At 41.4% G+C, this 19,229-nt stretch overlaps 1 protein-coding gene across 1 annotated transcript in view; it reads left to right on the forward strand.

The window, feature by feature from the left end:
- The window catches only part of RAB6B (RAB6B, member RAS oncogene family), a 92,734-nt gene that overhangs the window by 35,367 nt on the left and 38,138 nt on the right, over positions 1-19,229 (forward strand). Inside the window, exon 2 of the mRNA XM_042458601.1 lies at positions 12,223-12,281. Coding sequence (XP_042314535.1) covers positions 12,223-12,281 — 59 coding nt within the window. The remainder of the gene's footprint in view (positions 1-12,222; positions 12,282-19,229) is intronic.

Raw genomic sequence — 19,229 nt, forward strand, 5'->3', positions numbered from 1 at the left:
TTGCAGTGGGACTGGATGAGCCGGACGCTGTTAACTTGGGTTAAAATTAGGCCACAACTTTATTGCATAGGAAATTAATTACATGTGTGACAGGCACAGAGTAGGCAAGCCAAATCCAGGTCATAAATCAATCAAGAAATAATCCATAAATCACTCATAATTAACCATAAATCAATCATAAATCATAATCGCAATCCATCAAAATTTAGCCCATAAATCAAAGATAATTGCCCTCATAAATTATCTTTGACAAGCTCATAAATCATTTGTCAAACCGTTAATTATTTTATTACCCCCATAAATCATTTTTCCTGTCCTTCTGTTGTATGCCTGTCCTCCTTCAGTTGTGACAGTTAAAGCTAAAATACACAATCAATAACAGGTAAGCATGCAAACAAAAACGCTAAGCCAACTAGCATAAGACCACTATTACACCATATCTAGTACAACAGAGATGCTACAGAGTTGCCCTGACCACAACACTAAACTACTGTCCGCATACCTCCAGGAGGGCGAAAAACCCATGGTCCAATAACATGGGAAAATTCCCTCCCGGCCCCCGAAGGCGACCAGCCGAAGCCAGAGGTAGCAGGTTAACAAAACGGCCAAAGGGTGGGTGGGCTGGGTAGCTTGTCCTTTCGCCCGAAAAAGGCTGAAGCCACGTGTGTGCCAGCTTTTTATAGCCATGCCATCACCCAGCATCCTCTTGCAGTTTCCCCAGCCCTCGCGATGTTCCCCAGGACTGAGAGACTGAGGTGTATCCTATTTCATTCCCCTCAGCTCTCCCCCCCCTAAGTTTTCCATGTAATTTCTCCCTCAGTGGTGCCCCCCTGAGGGCCACCCCAGAAGCGTCGACTCTTCAGTGTGCCCCCTGCAAAAATGACCCCCTCTTTTATTGTCGGGGGGGGTGCCTTGCAGTGGGACTGGATGAGCCGGACGCTGTTAACTTGGGTTAAAATTAGGCCACAACTTTATTGCATAGGAAATTAATTACATGTGTGACAGGCACAGAGTAGGCAAGCCAAATCCAGGTCATAAATCAATCAAGAAATAATCCATAAATCACTCATAATTAACCATAAATCAATCATAAATCATAATCGCAATCCATCAAAATTTAGCCCATAAATCAAAGATAATTGCCCTCATAAATTATCTTTGACAAGCTCATAAATCATTTGTCAAACCGTTAATTATTTTATTACCCCCATAAATCATTTTTCCTGTCCTTCTGTTGTATGCCTGTCCTCCTTCAGTTGTGACAGTTAAAGCTAAAATACACAATCAATAACAGGTAAGCATGCAAACAAAAACGCTAAGCCAACTAGCATAAGACCACTATTACACCATATCTAGTACAACAGAGATGCTACAGAGTTGCCCTGACCACAACACTAAACTACTGTCCGCATACCTCCAGGAGGGCGAAAAACCCATGGTCCAATAACATGGGAAAATTCCCTCCCGGCCCCCGAAGGCGACCAGCCGAAGCCAGAGGTAGCAGGTTAACAAAACGGCCAAAGGGTGGGTGGGCTGGGTAGCTTGTCCTTTCGCCCGAAAAAGGCTGAAGCCACGTGTGTGCCAGCTTTTTATAGCCATGCCATCACCCAGCATCCTCTTGCAGTTTCCCCAGCCCTCGCGATGTTCCCCAGGACTGAGAGACTGAGGTGTATCCTATTTCATTCCCCTCAGCTCTCCCCCCCCTAAGTTTTCCATGTAATTTCTCCCTCAGTGGTGCCCCCCTGAGGGCCACCCCAGAAGCGTCGACTCTTCAGTGTGCCCCCTGCAAAAATGACCCCCTCTTTTATTGTCGGGGGGGTGCCTTACTCTTAACAGTGGCTGATTGTATTTGGCTGTTCCTACCTTCTTATAGGATGAATTCACATGGTATGTGCACCTATCAAAACAATGCAATACTCATTCCTACCATTTCCCAGCTTCACCAACACTTTACCTTGAAAAAGATAGAAGTGTAAGTTTAACACAGCTAATACCACTTTCTTGCTTGCATATGTTTCACTGTATAGCTGGCCCTTATTATCTGTTGGGATTTATTCCAGGGCCCCCATGGATACCAAAATCCATGGATACTCAAGTTCCATTAAATACAGTGACATAGCAAAATAGTGTCCCTTATATAAAATGGCAAATTCAAAATTCCTCTTCCACCACTCAGCCAGAGCTGAGCCAGGCGAAAAAATTGAGAGGAGCATCAAAATTTCCTGCAGTGCCCCAGTGAGTTTGCTGCAGTGCTCTATGGCACTGTGGCACACATTTTGGGAGCCTCTAGTTTAGGTGGTTTTGTCAGAAATCACTCTTTCATTTATATCCACAGTAGTATGCTGTTTCAGTATGTGAGGCTTGTCCCCATGGCATCACAAGAGCCCTCTTTCTCTAGTTTTGGCCCTGAAATCTCAAGGAGTGGGAAACTGCTGTCTTGGCAATTCTATAATTGCCACCCCTGTGCTAACTGGTGCCCTTTAAGATTGCTAAATGATCTCTCGGCCTCTTGCTTCTATATCCATCTTCTACAAACTAAGGGATCATTCCTCCCTTGAAACTCAGATCCAGAGCTGCTTATTCCAAGTTATCATCCCTGTCTGTCTGAATGTCCCACCTCTATACCCCAACCCTTCCTGATGGTTGATGTGGTGTTACAGTTGTCAGCCTGTAGTTGTGAGGGGGGTAGGGAGTCGGGAGAAGGAATGAATATATTTTGATGAGTGTTCAATATGTTTGTCTTTCTGTGCTTTTCATAATCTTTTCATAATCAGCATGATCATGATCAGAGCTTGTGATGCACCTGTACATTAGCAGGAGGGTTTCTCAGCCTGGATTGTGCTATAGTCAAGCTGGCACTCCTGTCTGCCTTTGCAGCATAAGTTGTTATCTATCCCACAGCTTCATATTTGGTAGGAGAGCTTTTGTCACCAAAGGGTTTTTGCCAGCACTGCTGAGTTCAAACAGTTTAATAGCATTTGTATCCAAGTTAATCTTGTTTCCAGGCAGTATCTTAGCCTAGATTTGATGTTACATGAAAGTAAATGACAACCACAGTCCACTACCACTACCCAGGGGGACTCCAACCATCATTTACATTTTTAAAAATATGCTCATTGATTGCATTAATTCAGTTAATATCACATTGTGTTTGATCTTCTAATGTTACATAGGTCATAAGCATCCCAGGCGCTGATGGTCCTTTGCCATATCATAGAGAATAAGTAGGCTCTGCTGACAAAGCCTCCCTCCCACTGCCTGGTTTAGTGGGAAAGCCCTGAGTAATACTCTGCTGTCCCATTTTCTTAGCTGCTTTTAAAACGTCCTGGTTTCTTTTTCCTCCTCCCACTTTCCCCCTCTATTCTCAGCTTATGTTGACTGCTGAAGACTAAGTTCAAAGGTAGTTTGCATACAGTTAACTCATCAAGAACTGGGGAAGAGAAGGGGTTGGAGTCTTGCCTTTCCTAAATTCAGTACATAAATTCCAAGGTTTCTCTGATTAAAGTAGGAGATTTGTGTGTTCTTCCCCGTTAATAACTTTTGCCTTCTTGTTGCCTGATATGGCTGGCCATATATGTCCCATTTTTCACCTGTGAAATGTTAGCAGATATGACAATATGGGGCAAACCTTTGTGGTGTCATAAAGGACAACATATTAACCAGCCACCACTGTTCAGAATTTATCATTCATATATATGGTCTCCAGTACTGCACTGAAAAGAAGACAAAACTACATATTCTGTTTTAACTGCTTTTAAGAACACATAAGTTGTCATCCAACCAAAGGAACTTTTCTAAACAACAGCAACAACAAATCTCCTCTGCTTGTAGTGGATTGCTACACTAGCTGCATTTTTTGTTGCAAGTCTTCTGATCATCTCCAAAATCCTCATAATAGAAAAGGAGATATACCCCAGCAACAAAAAGGATGAAAAAATCAACAGATAACTTGGAATGTACTGTATAATGTAATAAAAATAAACTAAGTTAGATACACAAAACAGATATGCCTGCTGTACCATTTCAAAAATTAAGATATTACATCAGACACACAATATATCTGAGCCAGAGTTGCATAGTGGTTTCAGTGTTGGTTTATGACTCTGGAAACCAGGGTTTGATTCCCTACTTGGCCATGAAACCCAGAGTGTGACCTTGGACAGGTCACATAATCTCAACTTCAGGGGAAGGAAATGGCAAACCTCCACTGTGAAAATCTTGCCAAGAACACCCCATGATAGGTTCACCTTAGGATGTCCATAAGCCAAAAACAACTTGAAGGCATACAGCAACAAATATAATGTAGAAATAATCATGTGTAAGACATACTAATTACATTTCAAGAGTGAGGTCTTCCTCACTACTCCAGAGATATCTGAATGACAGTTTCTCATACAGATGTAGATAAAAGCATATATGCAATTAAGCCTCTCAGACTATTCTGCCCACCAAAATGAGTGAGTAATGTTACAGTGGCCTAAACCAAACATCATGTTGTTCTCTATAGTGCCACCATGACAGAATTTCCTTCTCCTCTCCTCCAGCCAACATCACTTGGAGCTAGCCAAAAACTGGCTGCCAAGGGTTTCCCAGCAATCCTGAGCATTTTCCAGGGTTGCATGGGCAGAGAGAGGCTGCAGTGGGAAGGGAAGATCACAAGCTCTCCTGGATTCCACTGTTGCCCCAGCAGGAATCTAACATTGGATCTATCATGTATTCACCATCTGAAAACAAAAAATGAAATTGCATACTTATGAGCTATTGTGCAATGGGGGAGACTTTAAGACTTTAAACATGCCTAATTAAACCTGAATTCCTCAATTAAGGCTCATTGTCATAACCCTAACAAGGACCTGTTAGGGTTACGGGGTTGAGACTGCTATGGTCGCCTTGGTCGATGATCTCCGTCTGGGCATGGACAGGGGTAGCGTGTCCCTGTTAGTGCTCTTAGACATCTCAGCGGCTTTCGATACCATAGACCATGGTATCCTTCTGGAGCGCCTGGCAGAGTTGGGAATCGGGGGCACTGCGCTCCAGTGGTTCCGATCCTACCTCTCTGGGAGGTTCCAGATGGTGCAGCTGGGGGACGTGTGCTCCGACAGGAGGGCCCTTACATCTGGGGTCCCTCAAGGAGCCATTCTGTCTCCCATGCTTTTTAACATTTACATGAAACCGCTGGGAGAGATCATCCGGAGACATGGGGCGCGGGGTTATCAGTACGCCTTTTACACCCAAATAGTTTTCTCTATGTCTCTGACTGATGCAGTGACCGGGGATGGCATCTCTCCTCTTGTGGCCTGTCTGGAGTCGGTAATGGGCTGGATGAAGGAAAACAGACTCAGCTTGAATCCAGAGAAGACAGAAGTACTCGTGATAGGTTCCCCCGGTCCAGGAATGGCGGTGATTCCACCTGTCCTAAACTTCCTGTGAAGGACTCGATACGCAGTTTGGGGGTGCTCCTTGACTCGTCGCTTCACCTTACATCTCAGGTGAGTGCGACGGTCAGGAGCACCTGTTATCAGCTTCGGCTTATACGCCAACTGCGTCCCTACCTGGGCCGGGGCGACCTAGAAACGGTGGTACATGCTCTGGTAACCTCTCGCTTGGATTTCTGCAATGCTCTCTACGTGGGGCAACCCTTGTACCATACCCGGAAGCCACAATTAGTTCAGAATATGGCAGCAAGGCTGGTCACTAATACATCTAGAACCAGCCATATAACACCAGTCTTAAAAGACCTCCATTGGCTGCCTATTCGCTTCCGGGCGCAATACAAGGTGTTGGTTGTTACCTATAAAGCCCTAAATGGTTTGGGCCCAGGGTACTTAGAGGACCGACTCTCTCCGTACAATCCGCCCCGCACACTCAGATCAACTGGGCAGCAATTGCTAAGGGTTCCAGAGGCCAGATTAGTTGCCACTACTAGGAGGGCCTTTTCCATCTCGGCCCCCAGCCTCTGGAACGCGCTGCCCTTTGAGCTCCGCTCGGCCGCCTCCCTTACCCACTTTAGGAAGGGGTTAAAAACATTCCTATTCGAGCAGGCTTACCCCTGACTCCCTGACCCCTGAAGTATTCTCCCCTCGCCCCCTTTGTCAGCATGTCAAGCTGGCATGAATTGAGGTTTTTATTGTTTTTATTGTATAAGGTTTTAATGTTATATTTTCTGTAATTTTATATTGTTATGTGGAATGTTGGAAACCGCCTTGGTCTGAGAAAGGCGGTACTGTATATAAATAAAATTTTACTTACTTACTTTTAAGATGTTAAAATTAAGAATAAACTGAATACACAAAGTTTGTATATGAAAGAAATGAGGGAAAGGCTGAGGGGATATGCCTTTTGTCTTGGCAAATGGGAAGTTGATGTTTGTTATCTTTTTATTTATATACTCTTTTGTTCTGTTTTTGTTTGTTTATTGAGGGGGGGATTTATGTATATAGAAGAATTGTGGGTTGTAGTTTTTTTGTGTTTCTATAGTATGATTTACATGGTTACTAATATGTGAGTGTTACTATACCATTAAATATGTATATATACAGAAAAGAATACAGCAGCATTCACATTCATAATATATTCATAAAATATGCATAAAAATAATAATAAAAAAGAAAAGACTACAGCAGTGGTAGTCCTGGAGAACCAATGGCACATTTTAAATAGAGTAAACTACAAAAAGTAACACCAAAATCTTCAAGTTCTTTCCTGGGGCTCCCAAATATACTCACCTACAGCCATTAATGCACAGCTCTATTTCCACAAATCAGGATGTGGGAATGAATGAAATTCCAGTCTAAACATAATTAACTGTAGGTTAAATCAACCACCATAGCACAATTGTTGAATAATGGAAAACAAAGGCAGTTCAGACTTCAGCATTGTTTATCAGACCAACGCTATATCTTTTAAGAGAGAGAGCACATGCGAGAGAAAGTGGATGGCATTTTTCAGCTTCATGATGCTCTTGATTCTTAGAGCATCTCCAGAGAGCAAAACATCAGCCAGTGCCTTGTAGACCTCAGCAGACGATTAGCATTCTGCACCAGCCCCATGTCCTCTGCTGATCTGGCTAGAGCTGCTCTATAAATATCCACAATTTGTTTTAGTTCCCTTTGTTCACCATTTTTTCTATAGAAGGCAAACCCTAAGGCATGAATGTATGAAGAGCAGGAGTAATATGTCTTCCAATACAAGGTGATGGTCTCTTCACGCCCATCTGTCTCCAGATTAGAAAGAATGTGCACAAACTGCATCAAATGATGTTGGTTGCAAATGCTTTTTAGGAAAGAAAGAATAAGAGAGACTTTGCACACTGTTAATTGGAATAGGCCTGTATGATTCTATTAATTTGTACACCAGGGTGTCATCTTTGGTTGCTTCTTGCAGAGATGATTTGCTAGCTTGCAGTCTTCCAAACAATAACTGGTAACCATCCAGGGGTACTTTCATACTACACAATTATAGTACTGTGATTCCACATTAACTGTCATGGTGAGGGAATCTTGAGGAATGTAATTTGGTAAGGCATTAGAGCCCTCTGCCAGAGAATTCTAAATACCTTTCCTAAACTGTAAATCCCAGGATTCTACAGAATGGAACCAAGCCAGTTAAAGCAGAATCATAGCACTATAATTGAAAATATAATTGAAAATCACTATATAATTGAAAATCACTATAAATGAAAGGGGCCCAATAGAAATCTTCCTTAGAGATAGGTCGAGACATTTGATGCTTGAGGCAGAAAACTCAAATGGGATGTGGTGGCAATATGATGCAAACTAAGCTGTGGACAGTTTTGTGCCCTTCTGATGAAGCAGACTGCCTCACCTTGCCAGTTGGCAGGGCTGGCCCTACTATTAGGCAGAGTGAAGAATCTGCCTTAGGTGGCAGATACTTTGGTCAGGGAATCACTAGAATCATCGGAAATGTTTGGAGGACAGAGGTGTCTGAGCAATGTGTCTCACTTGTTGCCTTCAAGAACAGCACAAGATGCTGGCCCATTGCCAATGTTAAGATTCAACTGTTAGTCTAGTCAGTTTCTATACATGTAATGAGAAGGATACCATCTTGTCCTTCATCTGAGCAGCAAAATAATTTGGGTCAGCCCTACCTAATGAGAAGTCTAATCTGGCATTTCCTCATGGGGGAGTACATGGATTTAAGCCTTCAATTTGTCTCCATTAGCTTCCAAAAGAAAGTAGCAGACAGAGTAGGGTGATGGCTATTGGAGACCACACTAGCCATTCTTATCTACATTTCCTGTTAAGAAATATTATTAAGAAGTACCCATTATGACTTTAAACATCTTTGATCCTCCACTTGGTTTGAACATCAGCTCCCAGAAGCTCCAGTCAGCTTGGCCAACAATCAGGAATTCTGAAGCTGAAGTCCTAAACATCCAAAGGACCAAAGTCTGGGAATCACTGGTTTAGAACATTCTCTAATTTACAGTTGTACTTGTCCTACAAATGAACCACATCTCCAGTGCCAAACACTGAATCTATTTTTTTTTAAACCTCACCCATAAGAATAGCCCTGAGGCAAAATATGTGGAATGCCTCTCTCCCTTCAGGAGAGATTCTGGCTGGACTGCTTGTGAGAGAAAATTCTAGCAGAATGCTTGTGGGCTCATTAAACCAAAAGACAGGTCCTGTCTTTTCAAAAGACATAACATGAAGGGAATTAGCATATTTAATTAAGGCTCCTGATGAATGGCAGTGTAAAAATTTTAAATTAACATATGTGCCCTCTGGGGAAACAGGTCTTAAGTGGTGGTTTGCTTTAAACATTTCCCTTTTTTATTGTGCAGACTTAGTATGATCAGGACATCTGTTGTCATTTGTCTGCAAAGGCATGTTTTCTGTGGAAAAGATAACCCTAGATATAGAAGTGTGACAATAGACAAAGAGGTCCCATGTATGTCTGCAAGGCATCTGTTCCCAAAGGTTTTCAGTGTATGGGTGTCTCATTTGAATTGCCTGCCTTCAATCCATTCTCTCCTGAGAAATCAATACCCATTTTGATGCTGCAGTTATCTTGCTCAAACCAAGTTTGTATGCTCTTACAGCAGCCATATTGGTGGGCAGAGATGTCAACCTGGGCAGCACAGCCACCTGTGTTTTGAAGATAGACATAGGTAGAACTGAAGGACCAAGAGAATGGGAAAGAACTGGGACATGATTCACTTAACCACAGTGCTTATGGACTCATAGCTCCCCAGCAGGATTCTGGCCATGACTGTAATTTTTTATTTACAAAATATAATTTATTCTACAATTCATTTCAAAAGAAAATACTAACTTCTAAATTGAACAGGACCAAATTCTTTGACCTGTGTGGGTCTGTTATTGTCAAGACTGTGGATGCTGAAAGAAATAAAAAACTAATTTACAGTTCCTATAATTCTGTACTAGTTAAACCTGAATTCTGTAACCTGGGTAAATAATGCAAATTAAACACAAGTTTATGTTCAAGGCTTGCATAATTTGGCATCTCTCAGTCATGAAGAAGGGCAAAAAGTCATTAAAATACTATATTGCCTGTCTTTACAGCTTCAGAGGCTTAGAAACTTGGCTGAGAAAGAACAAATTGCTTATGCCAAGTTATGAGCCTATGGCTGGCTGGACTAATTCAGATTTTCCAAAGCTGTCTCTCTGTCCCTTGGGCTGCACTGCATTTTCCTCCTTGCATAGAGGAGAGAACTGGGGTACACTGGAGGCTTTTCTACATTTGTTTAAAGCCGTGCAGCACATAGATTAGAACCTCTGTTCACAGCTTGGAAAATTACTTCAGAAATGAATTTATCATGCAGTACATTAGGGGGGAAAACTTGTCACTGCTAATTTTACAAGAAAAATATAGTGATTCAATGTATTACTAATCATATTACATATGTATTACGTTTCATTTCTTTTCTTTTTTAAAATCCTGAAAAGGTTTTTAAAAGCATGGCCTATGATGAGGGAAGAGCTTAAAATGCCCTCCTAAGCATTTTAGCCAATTACAAGTTACTCATAGCACAGTACAAGTGGCATTATTAGTAATTCCTTTTTTTAAAAGGAAGATTGTTACATCCTTATCATTCCCAACTGTAATATTTAGCAATCCTTACCTATAATACATTGCTTCCAAATTCTGCCCTTGCCCCTAGTTCCTGCAGTATGTTGGCCTGCTTTGCACTATATCCTTATTTCTTTCTTTCTTTCTTCACATTGCACCATGCAAAAATGGTTGCAGTCAGATCAGATATAATATTAAACTTTGTTCTAGAGTGATTTGAAATCCATAAGAAATTCAAAGTGCATTAAGGGAAGAGAGCAAGAGAGAGTGAGTGATGAAAGAAGGAATACACTAATCCAAGGATTGAGCATTGTTATGTTCAACACAGCATTGTCCAGTTTGGTTGCTTGCTGGAAACCAATGATGGTGTCTGGAATGGTTGCCATGTGACTTAACTCATAGTTACTTTTTGTAAACAATTATTAATGTCTATGCAGCCTGGACTGGTAGAAAGATGTCATATAAATAAAGTCAATAAATAAATAATACTTGCATCTGTTTGACTGCAGGCTTTCTTGCTTGAAAAAAAATCCAGTGTCAGCAGTGATGTTCATTCTTTTGTTTGTCAGAATACACATGGCTCTGTTTGGGATGCAGCCTCTGATATTTATTAGAATGATATATTATTATTTCTACCCCAATTAACAGAATGGAGAGATGATCCATCTTTTCTCTGCATTAGAGTTCTAATTTAGTAGTCATGGTTTGATACTTCTCATAATGAATCAGCTTTTTAAACTCTTTTTGATTATAAGATTTTCTTGGCTTAAATCCTATTGTTAGTCCCAACTAGAGCAGATCTATTGAATCAATGCTAATTTGGTAAATTGTCTTGATTCAGTGGGTCTACTTTAGTTGGGTCTTAACAATAGAATTCAGACCACTGAGTCGCTTCTGTGTGACTGTTCTAAATGTAAATAAAATACACTTCCCTATAGAGTTGCCCTTCAGCAGCATCCCATTTTCAGAACTTTCAAAGCTAAAATGCAAGACCAAAGATATGGTCCTTACAAGATCATAAGGGTGGCCTGGAACTGTTTCTGGGTCAGCTGATTGTGGAAACATATATGAGGGTAATGGGTCCATATTTTACACAAAACCTGGCTAACCAAGTAATAAACGAGGTGCTTTTCAGTGCTAAGCAGCAAAGTTACACAGGAGATACAGCAGTTTCTACCATTTCTGATAGAGTTTCCATCCCATGTACCTTACATGGCATAGGGGCACTTATATTAAACTATGTGTATATTTCCAGGGTGAGAACCATATTCTTCTCAGGCACAGAGAGACCCAGTGCAATTGCACCTCCGCACAATATGAAAATGGGCACTTTGATATTTCTCCACTGTGTGGAGAATATCCTATTGCATATGTGAGGAATTTATCAATATGGGTTTGAACCTCAGTCAAAGTTTTTTAAACTTCCTGACCTCAAGAAATCCTTTCCGTATTTTCCCATTTGTTACTAGAATGCTTGTACCTTGCAGGTGTTCTAAAATATTTTCTAAGTGTCTTTGTCTCTCTCTTGTTTATAGTTGCGTCATGAAAACTGAGAACCAACTTAGACATAGTAGCAGACATGTGTAGATATACTTGTGCTATCTTTCAATTTTCCAAATGGCAACCATGGATGAATATGGGATGAAGGGCATTAGCCTCTGTCTGATTGTGCTCTTTTCTTAGTGAATTGTTGTTGTATGTCTTCAAGTAATTTCTGACTTATGACAACCCTATCACTGTGTCTCCTGGGGTAAATACTCATCCTTTACTATTAGCCTTGATAGGAATGTTTTGTACCTTGGGTATCTGTTGGTTTAAAAGCAGATACTCATATCTACATATGAGGAAGACTTCATTTTAATTGAGGAGAAAGTCACAATCATATGTATTTTTTAAAGGATTCATACCCATCCTTCAATAGGTTTTCAGGGTACATTACAAAAATTTTAAAATGTAATGGAACAAATGGAAAGAGTTAACTGCACCACCACCGCCCTCAATACACATAGACACATGGCTGCTCTTTCGAAATGCTTTTTTAAAAAGTGGAACTGACTCTCCATTGTTACACACATAATGCAACTAGAGAAAGAATCCAGAATTATCAGTCATTTGGAAATCTATGATTTTCATGTAATCTCTGTTGTTGTTGTTGTTTTTTTCTAGTTGGGAAAACATCTCTGATCACAAGGTTCATGTACGACAGTTTTGACAACACATATCAGGTAAGACTTGATACTTCTAAAGTGTTTATAACAGTTTGTTTCATGTTGAAATAAAAAAGGACATTTTCTAATTTTCTTTGGTAGCATTCAAAGATGTAGCCATGTTAGTCTGTAGAATCAGTATGCTACGAGGTCTCTCTACATACTGTTCGGTAGCAGTGTTACAATCAAGGTTGCTCTCTCCCCAAAATAACTTTCCCCTTTCCCAGGGCAAATAAATATTGGGACCAAGGGAGATCCAGAATTGATTTCCCGGTACAGTCCTTAAACTCAGCCATAGGTATAGAACCTCATCTTTCCTATGCATTCTTCTGACAATTGAACATTGGCATACCCAGATAATTGATCAGAAAGTAGAAATGGATGTGCCAGAAATGGCTTGTATCATCTTGGCTCTAAAGTAAGCAGAGCCATTATCCTCTTGCTCCAAACTGGGGAAATCACTCCATTCATTTTTGTTAGCTAATCCGAATGCTCCTTTAAAAAAAACCCTCACTTGTTTGGCTAACTGGGACTGGGGTGGGGTTGGGATGGATTCCTTACCTTCTTGATGCCTGGTGTGTGTGGCTTGTACTAGCATACCATAGGATATAAAGTTGTGGCTGTCCCTGGAAATTTTATTTCTTCAGATGTGGCTCCTACTATCAGGATCCCAGTTGCATCACCGCAGCCAGCATCTGTTGAGTCCAGACATTTGGGACTGGGGCTATGGAAACAAGGATTGCATGCTGTTCAAATGTAAATGCAAGCTTTAAAAAAAAACTTTCACTGTTCGTTAGGTAAAGGAAAAAAGAGACAACTCTCCCAGAATGAGTAGCCAAAAGATATTATTGTCCATGGCAATGGTTTAGGCATTCATCTTGAATACCACTTCTAGTTACAGAAACAAGAAGACATGCAGCTAGCAGCTAACCAGTGATAAAATCCCAGAATCTGCTGTAGATTATACCAAAGGCCTTTTTCTTCCTAAATCATTCACAGGGCTGAAGAAATGCAAAGATGTCTGAAATTTTGAGTGCATCAAAATTAAGCCCTGCTTAATTGGTTGAAGGTTGGAAGAGACCACAAGGGTCATCCAATCCAACCCCCTGCCATGCAGAAATACACAATTGAAGCATTCCTGACAGATGGCTGTCCAGCCTTTGTTTAAAAACCTCCAAAGAAGGAGACTCCACTACTCTTCAAGGCAGCGTGTTCCACTGTCAAACAGCTCTCACCATCAAGAGGTTCTTCCTAATGTTTAGATGGAATCTCTTTTCTTGTAGTTCAAATCCATTGCTCTGTGTCCTAGTCTCTGGAGCAGAAGAAAACAAGCTTGTTCCACACTGTCTGTTATGAACTGTACTTTTGTTCCATTTAATTATTTAATCAAGCTGACCAATGGACTGTACAATACAAAAAATTTTTGCATATGTGTTGCCTCAAAATTAAGGCTGTAGCCCCACACTCGTTTTTCTAAGAGTAAGTCCCATATGAACTTAGTTTGGTGGCGTAGTGGTTAAATGCTGGTACTGCAGCCAGTTACTGTACTCACAAACCACAAGGTTGTGAATTCATTCCCAGCCAGGGGCTCAGGGTTGATTCAGCCTTACATCTTTCGAAGGTCTCTAAAATGAATACCCACCTTGTTGGGGACAATTAGCTTATTGTTGTAAACCATTTAGAGACTGCTTAGTCCAGTGTGAAGCAATATCTAAATGAAGCTGCTATTGCTACATTGCTAAAATCTTTTGCATCTGGAAATGAAGTGGCAAGTCCAGTTTTAACAATGGTCGTTTGTGAACAAAGGCCTTGTGAACTAGCCTTTGTGCATGGAAATGAAGTGGCCAATCCTGTTTGGCAATAGGACTAGTCTCTGGTGAAGAGAATAGATGAATGTAGGGCACCCCTGTGAGGATGGGGTCGGCTAGTATGGGCCCGATTTAAACGGGCCTTTGCGCCGCCCCATCATGTGCTACGGGTTGGCCAAGGATGCAGCATCCATACCGGCCTCACCCCAGCACGTGATGGGAGCGTAAAAATGGCAGCACCCTGTACACATGGGCACCGCCATTTTGACGTGACAGACGCGTAGCATCCGCACGTCCTGTCACACTGGCGATGTCACAAGTGCGCCATTTGCGCATTCAGGCGTCACAAGTACGACGCAAAAAGAAGCCACTTTTTGTGGGTTCTTTTTCTGCCGCCGGGAATCCTCGCTGTTTGGCAGCTGAGGCTTCCTGCCGGCGGAAATGGAGGCAGCGGCAGACCTTTGGGGCGGTCTGTATCCTGCCATAGAAATGTGTGTAGTGTGCCAGAAATCCATTATCTTTGTTCAATTCATTGCTGAGGGACTGTAGTTTGTGGATGAACTCCAATTCTGCTGTTTCTCTTTCCAATCTACCGTTGCAATTCTTTTGTTCAAGGACCACTGTTCTGAGGTCTGAGAAGGAATGCCTGGGGAGACTGAAATGTTCTGCCACTGGTTTTTGTGTATTCCCATTCCTAATGTCTGATTTATGTCCATTTATCCTCTGGCACAGGGTCTGGCCTGTTTGCCCAATGTAGAGTGCTGATGGGCATTGATGACATAGTATGGCATAAATCACATTGGAGGATGAGCACATGAAGGTCCCCCTAATATTGTGGATGATGCCATTAGATCTTGTGATTACATTTCCTGGATAAATGTGCGGGCAAAGTTGGCATCTTAGTTTGTGGCAAAGCTTAGTGCCTGTGTCCCCATCTGTGTTGTGTGTCTTCCTGTGAGTACCTGTTTGAGGTTTGGAGGCTATCTTTAGGCAAGTAAAGGTCTGCCACCAAGAGCCCTTGAAAGAACAGCATTACTGTCCAGAATAGTTTGTAGTTCATTGATTATACACCTGAGTGGTCCCAGTTGGGAGCTGTATGTGACCACTAGTGTGGTTCTGTTATTTTCCCTCTTCAATCTGTTCTGTAATAAATCAGACCTCGGTAAAAGTCTTGACTTGTTTTGTTCTTTTTTCATATGTATATCACTGATGATGAGCAAGAAATGATTATTGGCCTTCTCATCCAGTACTGGAAGCAACTCATGTGCAACCAGTGCTCAGAAGGCAAGATAATATTGCAAACATTAATGTTCAACTCTTACAAGCATGGAGAGACATTTCAGGGGCAGTGTGCTTACAGTGCAATTTGCAACAGAATTCATTTCAGCCAGGTTGAAAGTCTGCTAGCCTTCAGCATTTTTTTCCTCAGATATGTTAGGTTTAATCATGGCTCAATCAGTGTTTCAATTTAGTAAAGTAAACAAACTTGCCGTTCACTTTTTAACAAGCAATTTAAAGCAATATAGTATGAGAACCCTGTTATATTGATTCTCACATTTAAATATGCTTCAGATTCTGTGAGGACCTACTTAGGCTCTGAAAAACCAAAGCAATATCTTCACTCTCAGTATATCTTTCCTTTCTAACTAGGGTTGCCATTTCACGGTGGTGGGCGGGACTTTCCCGCCTCCTGGGGGCGTGCCCGGTCCCATCCCGCCCCCGGGTGGCTGCCCAACTCTGAGCTCCCAGGGCTGCTGCCTGCCTTCTATAGAGTGCTGCCTGTGAAACATGCCTGGAGCAGCAGCAGCAGGACGACTGAACCCAGCAGGGGCGGGGTCTGCTGCACTGCCCTGCCTCTATTGGCCAGCCCTCTGCTTCCTTATTTGGGCATGCTCCAAATTCCAAACGGAGAGGGCTTTGCAAGCAAGTTGCTTTTTGTTCTTCCCCTCTTTCTCTTTCTCCTCCTTCTCTTCTTCTTGTTATTCCGTTTTTTTTTCTTCTCCTCCTCTTCCTCTCCTTTTTCTTCCTTTCTTCCCCCTCCTCATCTTCTTTTTCTCTTTCTTCCTCTCTCTAAGCCCCCCTCCTCTTCTTCTCAGGGGTCCAGGGCTTCTCAAGAAAAGAAAAAAGGCTTTGGATCTGTCCCATAAATCCCTCCTAAGTTGAGACATACCTGGGAAAAAGAGGGGGGGAGGGGTTTGGGGGGGTTGGAGGGGTCAAGGAAAAGGTGGAAGGGGGGAATTCCTAAGAAGGCTTGGGAGTGAGAAATGTAGTTTTCAATGGCACAAAGGACTGCCTGTGATCTTGCAAATGCTATGCCTGCTTGGAAGTGGGAAATGTAGTTTTCAAAGGCACAAAGGACTGCCTGTGATCTTGCAAATGCTATGCCTGCTTGGGAGTGGGAAATGTACTTGTAGAATTGGGGGGGGGATGTTTGGCCAGAAAGAGAAGTACATTTCAGCCTTCTGTCTAGGAATAATGCCAAAATGTCCTCCATTTTGAGCATGCCTAAGAAACATGCATTTATATTAACATTTTTAAAAAAGTATCAATTTTTTCATGTGTCCTCCAATTTTTAAAAAAAACGTGTCCTACATTTGAAAATGTTGCCCTACATTTGTCCTACATTTGTCCCAGTTTGGAGGTCCTGCCTTATCGCAACCCTATTTCTAACCAACTAGCTCAAGTACCATATTACAGTAGAGAAGAAACAAAACATAATGGCTTCCAGCAGACAGAACAAACATGTTGGGAGATGGTATTTGTTGCTGCAGTTCTCAATGTTGCTGTTGTCCAAGACTATTTTCTGGTAATTCCCAGCATCAGCTGCAACATTTTATTCCTATCCTGAAATGGATATCTTTTTAATTTCAAGAGACATTGGAACAAAAAAAAAGTATCCTTTATTCCTTTTTCTCTTTCTTTTTAAAATGTTTTTAGAGCTATAATAGATCCATCACTGGATCACTGAAATAGCACCTTTGTACTATAGCACTGTATCTAAAAAACAAAAAGTTTTTAAAATTCAGAGAGGGATCAAAATCGCCCTTCAAAGCTTAGGACCACTTCAGCAAACTAAGCTCTGGTTTTAAACAAAGAAAACTTTGTAAGAGACCAAATCAGATCCAGGACATTGCTACAGACAGTCCCTAAAAAGATTGAAATGCATGGGCATGTTGGCAACAACAACCAGCAAAACCCAAAGCATTATATCATGAGAATTCACACTTCTTTCACACAATTCACACTAGTCCATTCTCATTTCACCAAATCTGGTTTTGGGCAGTATAGGTTCAAATAGTGTGTTTCTTGTGAAAATCTAATGCATAGGAAGATTGCAAACCAGAGGGCAAAAAGACTAAAACCAGCATGACACCTTTCCATGTGCAAGGCAGAGTTTTTACAAAATAGCCTCCCTCACATACAATCTTATGTGGGTTGGGGTTATTCTGGGAATATAGTGCTCTATGCTTCATTGCCTTCCCCGCATATAATACATGCAGCCATCTCTACCGTTAGTTTTTTTGTTATGTCTCTTTTACCTAGCAACCATCCTTCTTTTCCCCTTCTGTATGTTTCCATAACAGAGGAAGAGGTCATGAGTTCAGGTGCCATATTCACTGACTGCATTTTTCATTCTGTGCATCTGGGCACTCTTATGTTTCATCAAGCTGGGAAAAGAATAAGTTCTTTTGGAGACACTTAACCTCTCTTTTTACCTTGGTGTTATGGTAAATCACTTAATAAATCAGGCTGGATAGGTGTCTAATAATTGCACCAGCCTATCTGCAGAAACGCAAAGGCCAGGATAGCAACATCTCCTGGCTAACACACACAATAAGATCCTTTTTAGATTAACTAAAAAAAGAAAAGGAAAAAAGAGGTACAGTACTGTACCAGCTTCACAAGCCTTAGAAACGTCTTTGTTTCCCATCCTAGTGCTTTCTTCCCCCCTGTTTTTTTCCATTTCTCTCTGCCCTTGTTTTTCTTTGTTATTGGTCTTTCCCTCCACCATGGTAGTCTTTCAGCCTTTCCCACTCATCAGTCCTCTTCCTCCCATTTCTAGGCAGCCAGTCATTCATTCTCTCTCTCTCTCTGGAGTTCTGGGGCCCTTCAGAAAGAAGGAATACATGGTGCTGCCTATAGGCTTTGTGGATAAATCAATATCCCTAATGCTGCTTTGAGGAGAAATCAATATCCTTCGTCTACACAAGGTGGTGAAGATGGTTGTGGAAGGTTGTGGAGTCCTCATCCTAGTGATTAAAGATAATTCTGCAAACTATGAACAAATTTTACCTAAATAAAGTAATTTAAAAAAAAAAAACTGAGATGCACACCCCTTAGTATGCGCACCATGTTTCTGGTGTCTTGGATCCATGGTCTTGGAAATATAGCAGATACAGTTGCGCGCGCACACACGCACACACACACACACATATATATACATTGTCTTTTATTATTACTGTAAGAAAATTAGATACCACATAAAACCCACCAATTTCCACACTGGCAGAGTTTCATGCAGTATTTAAGTCAGTTTTTGCAGAAAATAAACCAAAACTTTTTTGTCCAAAAGTCAAAAGTGGAATAACATAAGATGTATTGGAATCCTTCCATATTAGATCTCACAAGTAAACTGAGAGGTTAAGTTGATTATCACACACAAATACCAGAATTACAGTCAAGAGAATAAATAAAATCGCTCTGGCTTCATACATTAGATCTGGAGGAGACAATGGACATGTAGATAGAATGTTTTGTTGTTGTGTTCCTCCAAGTCATTTTTTTACTTATGGTGACTCTAAAGCGAACCTGATGAGAAAGCTGTACTTAGGACAAAAGGCCACCGATAAAACAAAATACGGAGAAACAGAATGGTTCCCAATTGGCAAAGTGTTTGGGCAAGCCTGCATGTTATCACTCTATTTGTTCAGCCTGTATGCTGAAAATATCATATGAAAAGTAGGTTTAGACTCAGAAGAGGGAGGAGTGAAGACAGGAGGAAGGAACACCAGCAATCTAACGTATGTGGATGACAACATACTAATAGCAAAAAACATCACAGATTTGGAACAATTATTAAGGAAAGTCTAGGAAGAAAGTGCAAAGACAGGCTTGCTGCTAAACATAATACAAAAATAATGACCATGGAGGATCTACA

The sequence above is a fragment of the Sceloporus undulatus genome, chromosome 3, assembly GCF_019175285.1.
Source record: "Sceloporus undulatus isolate JIND9_A2432 ecotype Alabama chromosome 3, SceUnd_v1.1, whole genome shotgun sequence".
Taxonomy (NCBI): domain Eukaryota; kingdom Metazoa; phylum Chordata; class Lepidosauria; order Squamata; family Phrynosomatidae; genus Sceloporus; species Sceloporus undulatus.